General features: G+C 45.5%; 3 protein-coding genes across 4 annotated transcripts; all 3 read right to left on the bottom strand.

Annotated features, from left to right (window-relative positions):
- Positions 1-3,423: 3,423 nt before the first annotated feature.
- On the bottom strand, positions 3,424-4,513 carry LOC127761929 (transcription factor TCP7-like). The gene has a single exon (XM_052286262.1). It carries the CDS (start codon positions 4,446-4,448, stop codon positions 3,816-3,818), a length of 633 nt encoding a protein of 210 aa, XP_052142222.1. The 5' UTR covers positions 4,449-4,513; the 3' UTR covers positions 3,424-3,815.
- Positions 4,514-7,622: 3,109 nt separating this feature from the next.
- LOC127763301 (uncharacterized) lies at positions 7,623-9,612 on the bottom strand. Its single transcript, XM_052287957.1, has 3 exons — positions 9,443-9,612; positions 9,092-9,257; positions 7,623-8,000 (listed from the first exon to the last, which is right to left on the bottom strand). Exons 1-3 carry the CDS (start codon positions 9,522-9,524, stop codon positions 7,742-7,744), a joined length of 507 nt encoding a protein of 168 aa, XP_052143917.1. The 5' UTR covers positions 9,525-9,612; the 3' UTR covers positions 7,623-7,741.
- Positions 9,613-9,888: 276 nt separating this feature from the next.
- On the bottom strand, positions 9,889-13,462 carry LOC127763300 (receptor kinase-like protein Xa21). Of its 2 annotated transcripts, XM_052287956.1 has the most exons (3): positions 10,847-13,462; positions 10,637-10,732; positions 9,889-10,472 (listed from the first exon to the last, which is right to left on the bottom strand). In XM_052287956.1, the coding sequence occupies exons 1-3, from the start codon at positions 13,395-13,397 to the stop codon at positions 10,111-10,113; spliced, it is 3,009 nt and encodes a 1,002-aa protein (XP_052143916.1). In that variant the 5' UTR covers positions 13,398-13,462; the 3' UTR covers positions 9,889-10,110. The 2 variants fall into 2 exon arrangements, with proteins under 2 accessions (XP_052143916.1, XP_052143914.1); XM_052287954.1 differs by having other exon boundaries at positions 10,637-13,462.
- Between the last annotated feature and the right edge of the window lie 264 nt (positions 13,463-13,726).

Below are 13,726 nucleotides of genomic sequence, written 5' to 3'. Positions count from 1 at the left end.
AACTCCCTTTTTCCTGAGCCACTCGCTCGAGGTTTCGCGTTGGACGATGTCGTCTCTTGTGGACATGGTTCCCCCACCAGAAATTTCCCCTTTCACCCTTGGCCAGTGTTGGGGAGGAATCGGACGCGGAGAGGTGGTGGAGGAGCTGGTGGTGGCCACCAGATCTAGTGGCGGCGTAGGGAGGTGGCGGAGGCGAGAAGAAAGAAGGGCGCGAGCGGAGGAGACGAGAAAGGAGAGGAAGAGATGAGAAGTTTAGATGGTTTACTGGGCTGGTGGGAGGGGTATGGGTGGAATTTTTTAGAGGATTTTTACGGTACATTCTACTGCAAGTATATACTTGCAGTATATAGAAGGGTAGGTTTAGTATTTGTTAAAAATCTAAAAATGGCTGTTTAGTCATTTGAAATTGAGATTTGTCATCGGGAGTAATTTTCCATCGGTAGTAGACACTTTTTTGGTTGCACTTGCATCTAAAAATATATATCAGCACTGTTAAGTTTTGACATGCATAGCCATGCATGATCCATGAAATTGATAGATGACTAGTTAGTTCATTTTTTTTGCCAGACATATCAAGTTCTTAGTATATTTCTTGTTCAATTAGTTTATGACGGAATGATTTGCCAGATCTATCAATCCCTGCATGGAGGCGGCACCAGGAGACAGTTATGCAAAATGAAAACGACGATTGGCTATCAGTGCAATTTCTGAATGGTGCTAGGGCTGGTGACCGGGCGAACAAGAGGCTGGTGCGCGCCGTCGCCGATGGCACCGAGTTTGGCTCAGGCGCTTGCAGAGTTTTGGTTGTCGGCGGCGTCGATAGAGCATGGGACGAAGGAAAGCAAACATAATTCTCTGGAGTGGATTTCTCTCGAGCTAGATCTGACAAAAAGAAAACGCGAAAATACAAAAATACCCCCACGTAAAAAAGATGGAAAGACAAATATACCCTTTTAAATTTATACTGCAAATTAATTTAGAGGAAGATCAGATAAATCTACACCGTTGGATCGTTTATACTATAAGTATATACTTGCAGTATAGAGTACCGTAAAAATCCTTATTTCTTACTAGGCTACTTTGAGTCGGGACACCCGTTGTGGGCTGTAGTAGCCCTATAAAGTTGCCTAAGATTTTAAAGAATCCAGCTACGAGTATCCTCCATTGTGAGATGGGTGTCCCATAGAGTAGCTTCGGTTAGTGAGGGCACCCATAGAGTATCTTTGATTGCTGATGCCCTTACAAGTACTCTATCAGTATTACCTGCTGCCACCTCTCTACGTGTTGCTCTTGAGGCAAGACAAAGAGTCAGGACCACAGGTACGGTATTGCTTAAAAGTAGCCTCTCCATCTCACAATGTAGCAACATATTTTTATATATTTTAAAAGAAAATTAAATCCTGATTATGAATATGAAAATGTGCAATTAGGATTTTAGCTTTTTCTTTTTATGAAGAGTGTAAGACTGGATAAGATAAATCTAGATAGAAATTCATAGAAACAAGATGTGTCTCATCCGGTCATAGGTATGGTGTCACATTTTCAGCCAAATCTGCCGGGGAGCTTCCACCGGCCTCGGTGGTGCATGCCAGTGTCTCGCCGTTGGCGACCACACCTCTCCTCACTCTCTCGCCTCTCGGAGTAAGAGTACGTAGCGCGCGGCAGAGTAGACGACGACGACTACGACACAGTACGTAGTCACACTGTCACGAACACAGTCGCGCGCAGCCACGCCCGCGGGCCGCGACATGTGCTTTGTACCGGCCAATCGCAAAGGAGGAATATGCAGAGCTGCAGCAGCGGCAGCAGCAGCAGCTGGCCGCCACCAACCAAAACCAGGCGGCAAAGGGACGGACCGTCCCAGTCTGCGGCCGATCAGAAACATCAGGCTCCCCGTGCCTCTGAGAGATCCGTGCATGCGAACAGCCATGAGCCAGGACGGCTTGGACGGAAAATTTTTCTCGGTCACGCCGGCCTTGACACACACTTTTGTTCGCTTACATGCATAACAAGATCATTAGTACTACTAGTATACTCCTATCTAGCTACAGTGAAAGTCTGAATCACTGAATGAGCGGTCCAAAATGTTGAGAGCAAAGAGAACTCGGAACACCAGTATTGCATCGCTGCAAAAGCAAAGCAGTAGGGATGTGTGGTACTAGTACGCGCGTACGTACTGGGATAGCTACGGTACGCACGCACGTACTACTCCTACTACCTTGTCCAAGTTTATACTACTGACACGCTGCATGGCGGAGTACGTGGTGACAGGTCAGACTACCAACCGACATTGTACTAGCGTCTCTCTTATTGGGATCTCCTGACCATTTTGACCAGGAATTTACAGCGACCCCAAATTTGCATCCTTCCGCCCGGCGCTTCTAATACTGCGTAGAGTACTGCTAGCAGGAAATTCTTGTTCTCACACTATACTAACACAGTCAAACTATAGATCATCCAAAAATAAGATTGTCAAGTACTAGGAGTATCATGTAGTAACATGCCCTGTGACCCTCCATTTGTTTTACCTGATACGTTCAACCATGCCTCCTTAATTACATTCCCTAGAGGGGCAGTATATATAGCAATGTGCAATATATGTACAGTGCAACAAGAGAGTAACCGGCCTGCCATGCCGAGTCAACCTCTAGCCGGTAGGAGTACTCCGCTGTGTTGCAATTGCAAGAGAGAGTAGTAGCTAGCACGGGACATGGCAGCATGCAGGACGTTGTACGAAAGGTAGGGCATCTTTACAGTTCAGAGGCCGAGAGGTTGCGTCCAGCTTTGACACGCAACGACGAGCCCTATACATGCACAACGGCCTCAACCTTTCACCATGGGCAAAAGCTTCAGGCAGCGGCAGCGGCCGCAGCAGCAGCGCGCACTGTGCAGCACTGCATGCCGCTGCAGCGCCGCAGCCTTTCCTCCTTTTCCTTCCCCCCGCTCGGAGCTATAGCTTGCACTTGCAGAAGAAGAGCAGGGGTAAAAAAAGGCGAATTTTTTGAGAGAAAAGAAACCAGAGGAGTATACAGGAGAACGGGCATCTTCCCAGCCAGCGTTATCATTGGTGTAATCTGCAGCCATGGATGGGGTAACCGAGGAAATTCTCAGACTTGCTCGAATGCCTTCTCCTACGCCTTGTTGAACAACAATTGCTTTGTTTTACATCCCTCCTACTTACGATCGAAATGAGCTCAAGAACATTTCCATGAGCAATAAAAGATTGTTTTTCTCCTGCTATATTCAATAAAGTTAGCACGCTATAAGCGCCGATTCGTTTAACAAAAAAAGAATGAAACATTGTTTTTTCCTCTTTTTCAAAAAAGAAGCAATGGAAGATTGTTATTGATGTGCACGCTATAATCCTGGATAGACTGCTGAGATAGGAAATGCACACAAGGAATAGCAGCTCAATGCAACATGTTTCTGTAACTGTCAAATGATTTGGTCTGACAACGATGTAGATGAAGCTAAACTGAAACAAGTTCCATGGAATCATAGCACAAGAGCTGGAAACAAGTGGCAAACACACAAACACATGCGGCGCTGGAATTTGTAGGAGTAAGATGAGATCTAAGGACTCGTATTTACAGTTTTGAGCTTAAACACCACAGCAACAATTAATTTCATCTTGAGCAATTGATGAACCGCACAGGAAGAAGGCAAAACGATCGATCCACGGAGTAGAGAGAAGAAGCACACTCCAATCAAGAACTGTCCCAAGAACAAGGCGTACGGACGCCAGTGCAGTACGCGTCGGTGAATTGAGCAAAAGACGTGTCAGAGCTCGGAAGATGCATGCTGCTGTGCGTGATTCACCGGGACTCCTCCTCGGCGCGCCTGGCGGCGCCGGAGAGCGCGGCGAGGAGGTTGAGGTGGTGGTGGTGCGCCTGCGCCATCGGCACGTACGTCGGCTGCGCGTCCAGCGGGGAGAAGCCCCAGGCGTCGGGCCGGCCTGGTGCGGGCAGCGCCGCCCAGAACGCGGACGCGGCGCCGGCGACGGAGACGGCGTCGGAGGCGGCGGACTCCTGGCGCTGGCGCTTGCCGAGGAGGGTGTGCTGGTGCGAGGAGGTGGATGGCGCGGAGGAGGAGACGAAGGCGGCCGGGGTGGTGCCGGTCCCCGTGGCGGCGAGGATGGACGGCTCGGCCTGGCGGAGCAGCCACTCGATGGTCTGGCCGTCGGACTTGAGCCCCAGCTCCCGCGTGAGCTGGAACACCCGCGCCGCGCACACGATCGGCATCCGCACGCGCCGCCCGCGCCCGTTCACCTTGCTGTGCCGGTCCTTCCCACCCGCCGCGCCGGCCGCCTTCTTGCTCGGCGCCGGGACCAGCTGGGCGACGGCCTCTGCCGGCGCCGTCGACACTGCCGCAGCGGGCGCCACCGTGGCCGTCGGGATCTGCACGGGCTGGTAGACATGGAACGTGGCGGCGGCGTCGCGGGAGCTCATGGCGAGCGAGAGAGTGTGATGCGAGGTGGTGCCAATGGTGGTGGTGGTCCGGTGCCTGTGGGGTTTGAGAGGTTTTGAGGTGATGGGGAGAGGGACACGCCGGATAGATTTATAATGGACTTGATGTAGACTTGCTCGTCTTTATTCTGCGTATTTTACCATAGTACTTCACTTCCCCTCCTACTTTTTTCTACAAAATTTCTTCTCATGGAGTACTAGTAGTAGTACATGTTGCTACTTTCGTCTCAAAATAAATTAATTGTAATTCATCTCATATACCAATACAATCGAAAAAACTAGAATATCCTATACTTGATCAAATCCTAATGCAATTATTATCTCCCTCTTTATCTATTGTTAATGTATTTATCTTATATTTTCACAGCCTCTAATGCAATGATGGCTTAAATAAACTTATTTCATGATTGAGGAAACAGTAATCAACATTATTACTACTATACAACAATACCAGCACATTTTTGTCTGGATTCTAATGCATGCAGCCATGCACTACACGCTACATGTTCGTAGCGAAATGGCAATACGGAATATACTATTCAAGGTATTTTACTCGTGTGTGCAACGTAGTAAATGCGAGCGCTAATTATCTGGGTCACCAGAGAGACCTGACCTTGATCAGGAGGGAAGGAGAGGAGGAGAAATGGGAGGAGCAGAAGAGGGCAAGAGGCAGTGAGGTCGCAGCAGTAGTACTGTACCACCATAGGGGGGGCAGGGCACATGGGAATCTGGGTCCAGTAGCTCTCACACTTTGCTGGAATCTGCAGGGTCTTTTACAAATAGTAGCAGCAGCAAACGCTACATAGCTTAAGCCTAATCTACCACCGTATCACATCACGGCGAGGATTAGATTAATAGTCGACGGCTCGAGCTCATTACAATATCTTATCCCCGTGGGTGCTGAACTGGACGTGTGAAAGAACCCAAACTGTGCAGGCACAGCGACCTGAGAGACGCTGGCTGCCGAGACAGGGAGATCTCGGAATTTCGCGGCGGCGGCAGCAGCAGCAGCAACAAAAACGGACGGATTCGTGGGGGTTTCGCGCGAGGAAATCGATCGTTTTCGAACCAAAAGCTCGGTGACGATTCGGTGGACACTGGATGATGGGGGCTACTGCTGGGGATGTGCAGGGAAAAGAAAAAAAAAATAAACTTTGGTCTTTGGCCTACTATAAAAAATCGTTATCATGTGGTCATGCACGAGACTGTGTACAGGTTTCCGTCGTCCAAGCTGCGACTGTATGGACGTGGACATGTACATTGTACAACGCTGTAGCGTACAGTTTTTGCAGCCATGAGCTGTGGGGGCGTGGGTGCTGCTGCTCTGGGGGCCCAAAGCTTGGATGGACGGCGGCAGCTGGATCGATCGATCGATCATCACCCGGGACGAAGGAAACGTACGGTGAGAATGAGATGGATGAGGGGGATGCGATCCATGGCTTGGCGTTTAGGGTTGGTTGTTTGCAAAAGCAGGAATTTTCGAGGATATCTATGGAGATTGAACTGATTATTGTTGTGAGATCATGCAAAACCATGTGTTCCACTGGATGTTGTACGAGACAAGAGCCTAATATCGTTTCCTCGAAAAAAAAGTAGTATAATATCATTTTTTGAAACACACCTTACAAAAACAGGCACAAAAACACGTACACAATCATCCCTATAACGCGCTCACATGTGCACGCCTTAACTCTATAATAAACACCTTCAAAAACTGGATGACATATATTGAGATTAACGACGTCACTATAAACATCTCGCTGTCAACGGATGTCATATACCACTAAAAATAATTAATCGTAAATGCGAGCATCTACGGTAAGTCTAGAAACTTGAATTCCGATGAGCTGATCCCACCACAATAAGAGTAAATCATTTTATTCATGTTTTTATTTTTTTTCTTTAGAGGATTTGCCACTTCCCAATAATTTGGGTTGTGTGTTTGCATACCACCACTTGCACGCACAAACATTTGTACGTCCTCTACACATGTTTTAAGTTAATGTTGGAGGCATCAAACACCCACCCCCTGTAGCGAGGACACCACGTATTAACCTAGCATACATGCATATGCACTCCTAAAAACATTGGACAGCTAAGCTAAATCTAAAACTTGAACTCTGATGAACTAGGTACACACCAGCACCACTTAGCCATCCGTGATTTTTAATACTATAGTTAGCCCGTACAACCAAGTAGCAATCGCAATACGCACATGAAGATGCCAAAAACTGCGTTGATTAGTTGACTTTGCGGGAGGTTGTGAGAGCGTTTTTTTCAACAAAAGATGACTGGAGAAAGACGTCGAGAGAGGGAGGAGAGGGCAGAGAAGCGAGGGGGGGGGGGGGGGGGGGGGGGGGCGGGTACAGGGGCGATGAAGCGATGATGATGACCTGTGTTGAAAGGGAAGGCGAATGGACCGGCTACCAGCCTTCCTAGTTTTGGATATGCATATGGCGTTGGTCGCCTACTCGCTTTCAGCGTATAATTGGAGCCCCACCCGGCAAAGGCTTCATGGCTTCGTTGGCTCAAAAAGAGCATGTCGGCGACCTCTCCCGCCACCTGATTTTAACGCAATCTTTTCTCTCTCTCTATTCTCACCGCGGAAGTGAAACACTGTGCACTGTTCGTATCTTTACACTGGAGCTACAACCTCTTCTGCTCCTCTCAGTTTTGATGTTCTTGCACAGGATATGAGCTGTGAATTTCACGAGAAACAATTCGATTCTACCCCCAGCAAAATTTCCTGTGTTCTGGTCCAAACAGGACTGTAGCTATTCACAACCCATTGTCGTTCTGGTCCACTACCATACTAGGACATCTCTGCTTAACGAATGAATGGATAAATGGGCACACTTTCCCGAATTCCTAAATGCTATGATTTCTTATAATACTGTCTTAAATCCATTTTTATCTTTATAATAATTCATTCATTCATTTGTACCCTCGAATAATTCTCACGAATCATTAATTTATTCAGCAATTCTGCACAGCACAAAAGAAACACACATTGAAGTAATTAATGTTGCAATTCCAATATTCCAGGAACTTGCCAACATTCTTGGTGAAATTCATCAGGCCCCATACCAGAATACAGCTATAAACTATAATTTTAGACTGAAGAACTCCTAGCAACAGAAATGAAAAAAAAAAAAGTATGGCAAATGCACCTGACTGAATTGAATGTAGATTGATTTAACAGTAGAATGCCAAAGCAAGTACAGATCTCATCAGTGGCTATGGATCAACAAACTACACATTCAGAAGAACAAGTTTCAGGAGTTGCTAGGAATGACATTAAAGAAGTGGTAAACTTCATCTTCATCAAACACTCCAACCTCAGTTGAGCAAACCTCACAACAAACAGGGTGATAAACTGCACCCTTCTTTTCACCTTCTGATGTAGTAGAAGAATCAGCAGCCTTTCCCTTGCGGTTTTTCCGTTTGCCTTTCCCCTCCCGTAGAATCTGATCAGTCTTGACCTTGCAGTTGCGAACGAACATTGCACGGTACTGATTTACATACGTCTCATGCCTGAACATCAAAGAAAGCCACTACAGTTAATAATTGTCTGAAGATTTGAAGCATTCAAAGTAAGAACTTCAGGAGTTTCTGAACATTGTGCAAATGAAAACAACAGCATAATGTTTCACGATATAAAATGATTACTGAAAGAATTGCAAATAGGTCACATAAACTTGCCTCCAGATTTTTTTTCCCACAAATCTAGATTTCTCAATTTTGTATTAAAAAATTGGACATGCTCAGTACAATCAAGTCATATAATTGCATATTCTGGAGAGGAAAATGATCAAGCACAGTATATGGTTACCAACACAAGTTCCAAGCAGGTTTTATTTTAGTTTCAAACCAAAGTAAGTTTCATGAAGATTTCAGACTTTCAAGGTGGATAATTCAATTTACAAAGCAGGTTACAAATAAGTCATCATGAATGTTCCAGCATGTTGCAAGATTGTCGCAGTGGTTCAGGTGTCTTCAGAAATTTTTGAAATGGTTCATTAATGTATTGCAAGTTTCTGAAAAGTAAGTCCAACCTCTAATACAAATAATTGTGGCATGTCCCCATGGGCCAACCAAGAATCTCCGATATACCACTAATGTATTCCTAGAGTCGCCATTTCATCATAGAGATAAGCAATTAAACACCCCTGACTTGTTTACAAATAGCTATGTCTTCCACTTGCAGGAGCGTTTCTCCCATACAAGCAAAATCAAACTAAAAATTCAGGAACAACTAATCCTAGCATAAACCATTTATTCAGAAGTTCCATTATTTCTTCCAGCCACTTAAATCAACCAATTTGATCATTGTGAGCATGGATGTCGATTGTATGCAAAAGATTTGCTCACATGTATAGATATACTCCTCATGGTCTAACATACACCAACTTCTCCAAACAAAATTATTGATAGCATCTACCCTATACAGGCAGCAGCACCACAATCCTGATAGTTTCTTCATCATCAGGAAAAGCATCGTGCCAATCCAAGAACTAAAAATAGTAAATCGACTAATCTAAAAAGAACTAGTGACTGCTTAATAAACATGCATATTGGAATCCAGAAGCCTCCTCACAGAGTTCGAAGCAGTAAGGAAAGACAACCTCTGGCAATCCAGGCACAAGGTAGTGAAGCACGCGGGGCAGCTGAGCACGGCGTCAGAAGTCCTCCCTTTCCTCTGCTTGCTCACCCACCGCTCATCGACATCATCCAGGTCGGGATCGTAGAACTCGGGCTCCACGGAGTAATCTATCTCATCGTCGCTGGACACTAACAAATTCAGAGGTAACACAAAACCAAAAGAGGGGAAATCAGGTGCATCAGTCAGGACACGTCAGGCATCTCCCATTTCCTGCACGATTTATATATACTTCCGGTTCTTGGAGGAGGAAGCAAAAGGGGTTCGCATGAAAGATTTTAGCCATCTAAAGCAAGGGGGGGATTGGGAGAGCTACCTAGTTCCCGGGGATCGACGGGGCCGCCGGCGTCCGCCTCCATCGGCTGGCTCGCCGCCTCTTTGGATTTCTCGGGCTCCATGAAACCCTCCTCGCCTCCGCCGTGCGCTCTCGCTTCCGCTTCTCCGGCCTTCTTCCTTCGCGACTCTTCTCTCTCCTGTGGCTGCGAGGTTTTGGGCCGAACCGACAGCTTGGTGTCGGCCCAATTGGAGAAACCGACTTGAGTTCTTCCCCTTTTTTTTTGGTATTTTTTGTCAGATCAGAATATTAGATTAGATACGATTTTTTGTCCATGTATTATATAGCAGTAAAAAATGGTGAAAAAAAATCAACCATCTAAAAAAAGGAAAATTAAGGCCGCATTTTCGATACATGTGAAGTTCAGCTTGTTTACTCAAACAGGTACTATAGCTTTACAAATATTCAATCAGGAAAAAGAGAGAGTATCAGCGGCAACATCTTTTCACCGTGATCCAGAAAATCTATATCGCATATTACACCAGTACAATGCTTTTGTTCTTTGAAACCCATGCATTCATGAGTTTGTCTTAGAAATTAAAGAGAATCGCACATACATCAGGAATAATAAAAAAGAGCACATAATTTGGCATGTTTTGCTTCTCAAAAGCCTTCTTAAGTTGTGACCTTCCTCTTAAAAAAAAGCTTTCTTAAGCGAGTGCCCTTTTGATTACAAGCAGCTCCTTGATGATATCTTTGGTTGACATTCTACTCAATGGCATTTCCCCAGAGCAGAGCAGCCCGAGTTTAAGTAGCGAAATCAGGGAGTTCACCCTTTCTGACGGACCATCCATGGATGTTGCAGGCGGCGCGTTTTCAAGCTCTGTTACCAGCTCTACATCGAGAATGTCCATCGCTCGATTATTCAGGGCCATCTCAACGCACTTGCGAAGGCTAAATCCTTGCTCACATGTGTTATCTGTAGGCCGCCTTCCAGTAATCATTTCAAGAACAAGAATTCCATAGCTATAGATGTCTCCGTGAGTTGAAACCATATTTCCAGCACCATATTCTGTTTGAATTGAACAGTGATGATGAGAGTAAGTAAACTGGGTAAATGATAATGCTATGTCTATGGTGAAAGAGATTTGACGATTGAAAGGTCGTAATGTTTTCAAGTAAATTTCTTGTGTTAAATAAATCGATAGATGCAAATAAAAAGAATGATAAACTAACCAGGTGGAGCATAACCAATTGTCCCTCTAAATCCCATCGAGCTCGTTGAGGGTTGAGAAGACAGTATCTTGGCTAGCCCAAAATCTCCAACATGTGCTACCATATCAGCATCAAGAAGCACATTACTTGGTTTAAGATCGCAGTGCACAACAGGTGTAGTGCCATGGAAATGAAGATAATCCAATGCACAAGCCACATCAAAGAGTATACCTACTCTGTGGACAAGATTCAAGTGCCTCTCTTCCAATTGGTTATCTATCTGAGGATGGAGCCACTCTTCTAGGCAACCATTGGGCATGAAGTCGAATACAATTGCTTTGAAGTCGTTTCCATTGAAGTCCATGCTTGAGCATGCTGTAACTATCTTAACAAGGTTCCGGTGTCTTAAGTTCTTCATCGCTTCACATTCCGCTGTGAAACTCTTAAGAGCCCCAGGTGTCTGAAGTTTCAATACTTTTACAGCGATAAGATTTTCATTCTCACCAGTTTCATCGAACAATTTACCTCTATAGACTGATCCATAGCTCCCAGTACCCAACAAATTGGTCGTCGAGAAGCCATCTGTTGCATGTACCAACTGCTGGTAGGAGACGAGTTGATGGGCTCGCATGGACATTGTTGAAGGACTTTTTGTTAATCTTTTCTTATACCAAGCATGGAAGAAAAGGAGCAATGAAAGGATACATATTGTTGTAGCAACAAGGGGAACAACAATCGCCAACACTGGAACTCTATGCCTTCTCTTGGAAATCTGAAGAGAACATGTAGGCAAGTGAAGATCTGGAATGCCCCCACAAAGCTTGTTGTTCCCTTGGACCGAAATGCCAGTAGCATTTGCAAAAACACCAACCACTGGCACTTCACCATCAAAGTTATTGTAGGACAGGTTTAAATCATAGAGTGTGCGGAAGTCTCCAAAGAACTTTGGTATTTGGCCTGAAAAATTGTTACTAGAGAAGTCGAGAATTTCTAAACCCTTCATCTCACTAAAGGATGATGGGATATTACCAATAAATGAATTGTTTTGCAGATACAAAATCTGGAGAAGCTTGCATTTTTCGAAAGTAATAGGAATTTCCCCTGATAATTGATTATACCGGGCATCAGGGTATACAAGATTCTGTAGATTCCCAACTTCAGATGGTATTGACCCGTCTAAGTGATTGTAGGAGATATCCAAATATATTGCGAGTGTTGTGATGTTGAATAAACTAGTTGGGATGGTACCTATAAAGTTATTAAAGGAGAAACGTAGACTCGACAGTGAAACCATGTTTCCCACTGTTATTGGGATGCTACCACTAAAATTGTTCCTTCCAAGGTCTAAAGAGTCCATATGAGTTAAATTGCATATAACACGAGGGAATGGCCCACTAAAGTAATTGTTATCTAGCCACAAAATTCTTAGGTTTTGAAGCATACCTAATGATGACGGTGGACTTCCAGTCAGAAAATTGTTATGTGCGACAAGTGCACCTAAATTGATTAGTTTGCCAATTTCTCTAGGCATGTTCCCTACAATTTTGTTGCTAGCTAGAGTGAGGATTGTTAGTGATGTGGATAAGTTGGAAATTACGGATGGAAGAGTTCCACTAAACTTATTGGCTTCCAATTCCAAATTTTCTAATTGGGAGCAATTTGTTAATGCTTTCATAAACTTCCAGTCGTTAGATTCTTTGGCTTCAAGATCATTTGCAGTGAGAATAAACACCTTGAGACCTTGTAACCCTTCTAACTCTGGAGGAATTACACCACTGAAGTGATTTTCCGCGATCTGAAATCTAGAGAGTTTGGAGGCATTAACCAGTGATGATGGGATATGGCCATGAAACATATTCTCCCCCGCATCGAAAGTCTCGAGCATAGGAAGTTTGTTGAACACGTTCGGTGGTAGCATCCCACTGAGCTCATTGTTTTCTACAGAAAAATGTTTTAGGAATGATATGTTACAAATATTAGGAGGAATGGACCCTATCAGACCGTTAGCTTGTAGGAGAAGACTGGTAAGGTTGTTCAAGTGACCAAGAGAAGAAGGTATGCCACCAGATAATTGGTTATGTTGAATACCAAGAGCATTGAGCTGGGAAAGATTGCCCAAGGAGGCTGGAATCTCACCAAATAGCATGTTGAACCCTAGATTCAAGAAGTAAAGTGATGACAAGTTACCCAGGGATGGCGGGATCTCTCCCGACAGATTATTTGCACGAAGATTCAAGTACGCTAGATTCCTCAACGCGGCGATCTCACCCGGGATCTCACCACGGAGGTGGTTGGAGTCCAGGCTAAGGCTCTCGAGCTTGGTGCATCCTATCGCCAACGCCGGTGGGATGCCCCCTTCTAGCGAGTTGCCAGAAAGGTTAAGCTCTCGGAGCCTACCGAGACGCCCCAGCTCGGGAGGAATCTGGCCAACCAGCTGGTTCGCCCCAAGGTCTAGCACACGCAGGAACGAGAGGTTACCCAAGAACGGCGAGATGCACCCGGACAACGACGAGGAGCCGAGGCTTAGCGCGACGACGCTGCCCGCGTGCCGGCCGCGGCCGCACGCGACGCCACGCCACCTGCACGGGTGGTTGGAGGCGTTCCACCAGGTGAGCGCGCCGGATGGGTCGGACACCATGGACCTGAAGGAGAGCAGCGCGGCGGCCTGCTTGTCGGTGGCGTTTGTGCTGCTGCTGCTGCTGCTGCTCCCTACCGTGCATACCGCCGCAGCAGGGGAATACAAAAGCAACGTGGAGCATAGTAAGATCACTAGAGCATTCATGCCTGTTTATGTTTTTCAGCGCCACTGGAACTGAAGGTGAGTGGGAGCTCAAGGGTGATTGGTATACGGGCAGAAAAATTGCTTGGAAGTCACAGTATAAATAGAGATAGAAGCGCATGTAGGAGTAGCGACGAAAAGGGTTGGAAACAGTAGAAAACAATCTCAACTATTTCCATAACTGTTTTTCTAAAATGGAAATGGAGTTATACGGACCATGATATCTCTATCTCTACTATTAAAAAATAAGAGATGTTCCTATCATCCGTGCAAAAAAAAAAAACGGGCGAAAAAATAAAAAAGAATCTGTCCGATTGAAAAAAAAGGAATGT

Source organism: Oryza glaberrima, chromosome 2 (assembly GCF_000147395.1).
Source record: "Oryza glaberrima chromosome 2, OglaRS2, whole genome shotgun sequence".
NCBI lineage: Eukaryota > Viridiplantae > Streptophyta > Magnoliopsida > Poales > Poaceae > Oryza > Oryza glaberrima.
The sequence above is the reverse complement of the archived record's forward strand: the minus strand, read 5'-3'. Positions and strand labels throughout refer to the sequence as shown.

What these genes read in the sequence shown, in the direction of transcription:
- LOC127761929 (XM_052286262.1), bottom strand. Translation starts at nt 4,448, where the DNA reads ATGAGCTCCCGCGACGCCGCCGCCACGTTCCATGTCTACCAGCCCGTG.
- LOC127763301 (XM_052287957.1), bottom strand. Translation starts at nt 9,524, where the DNA reads ATGGAGCCCGAGAAATCCAAAGAGGCGGCGAGCCAGCCGATGGAGGCG. An exon ending in CGTCGATCCCCGGGAACTAG is followed by an intron (nt 9,258 to 9,442) that starts GTAGCTCTCCCA and finishes TGAATTTGTTAG; the next exon opens with TGTCCAGCGACGATGAGATA. An exon ending in TTGTGCCTGGATTGCCAGAG is followed by an intron (nt 8,001 to 9,091) that starts GTTGTCTTTCCT and finishes TTTGATGTTCAG; the next exon opens with GCATGAGACGTATGTAAATC.
- LOC127763300 (XM_052287954.1), bottom strand. Translation starts at nt 13,397, where the DNA reads ATGAATGCTCTAGTGATCTTACTATGCTCCACGTTGCTTTTGTATTCC. An exon ending in AATTGGTTATGCTCCACCTG is followed by an intron (nt 10,473 to 10,636) that starts GTTAGTTTATCA and finishes CAATTCAAACAG; the next exon opens with AATATGGTGCTGGAAATATG.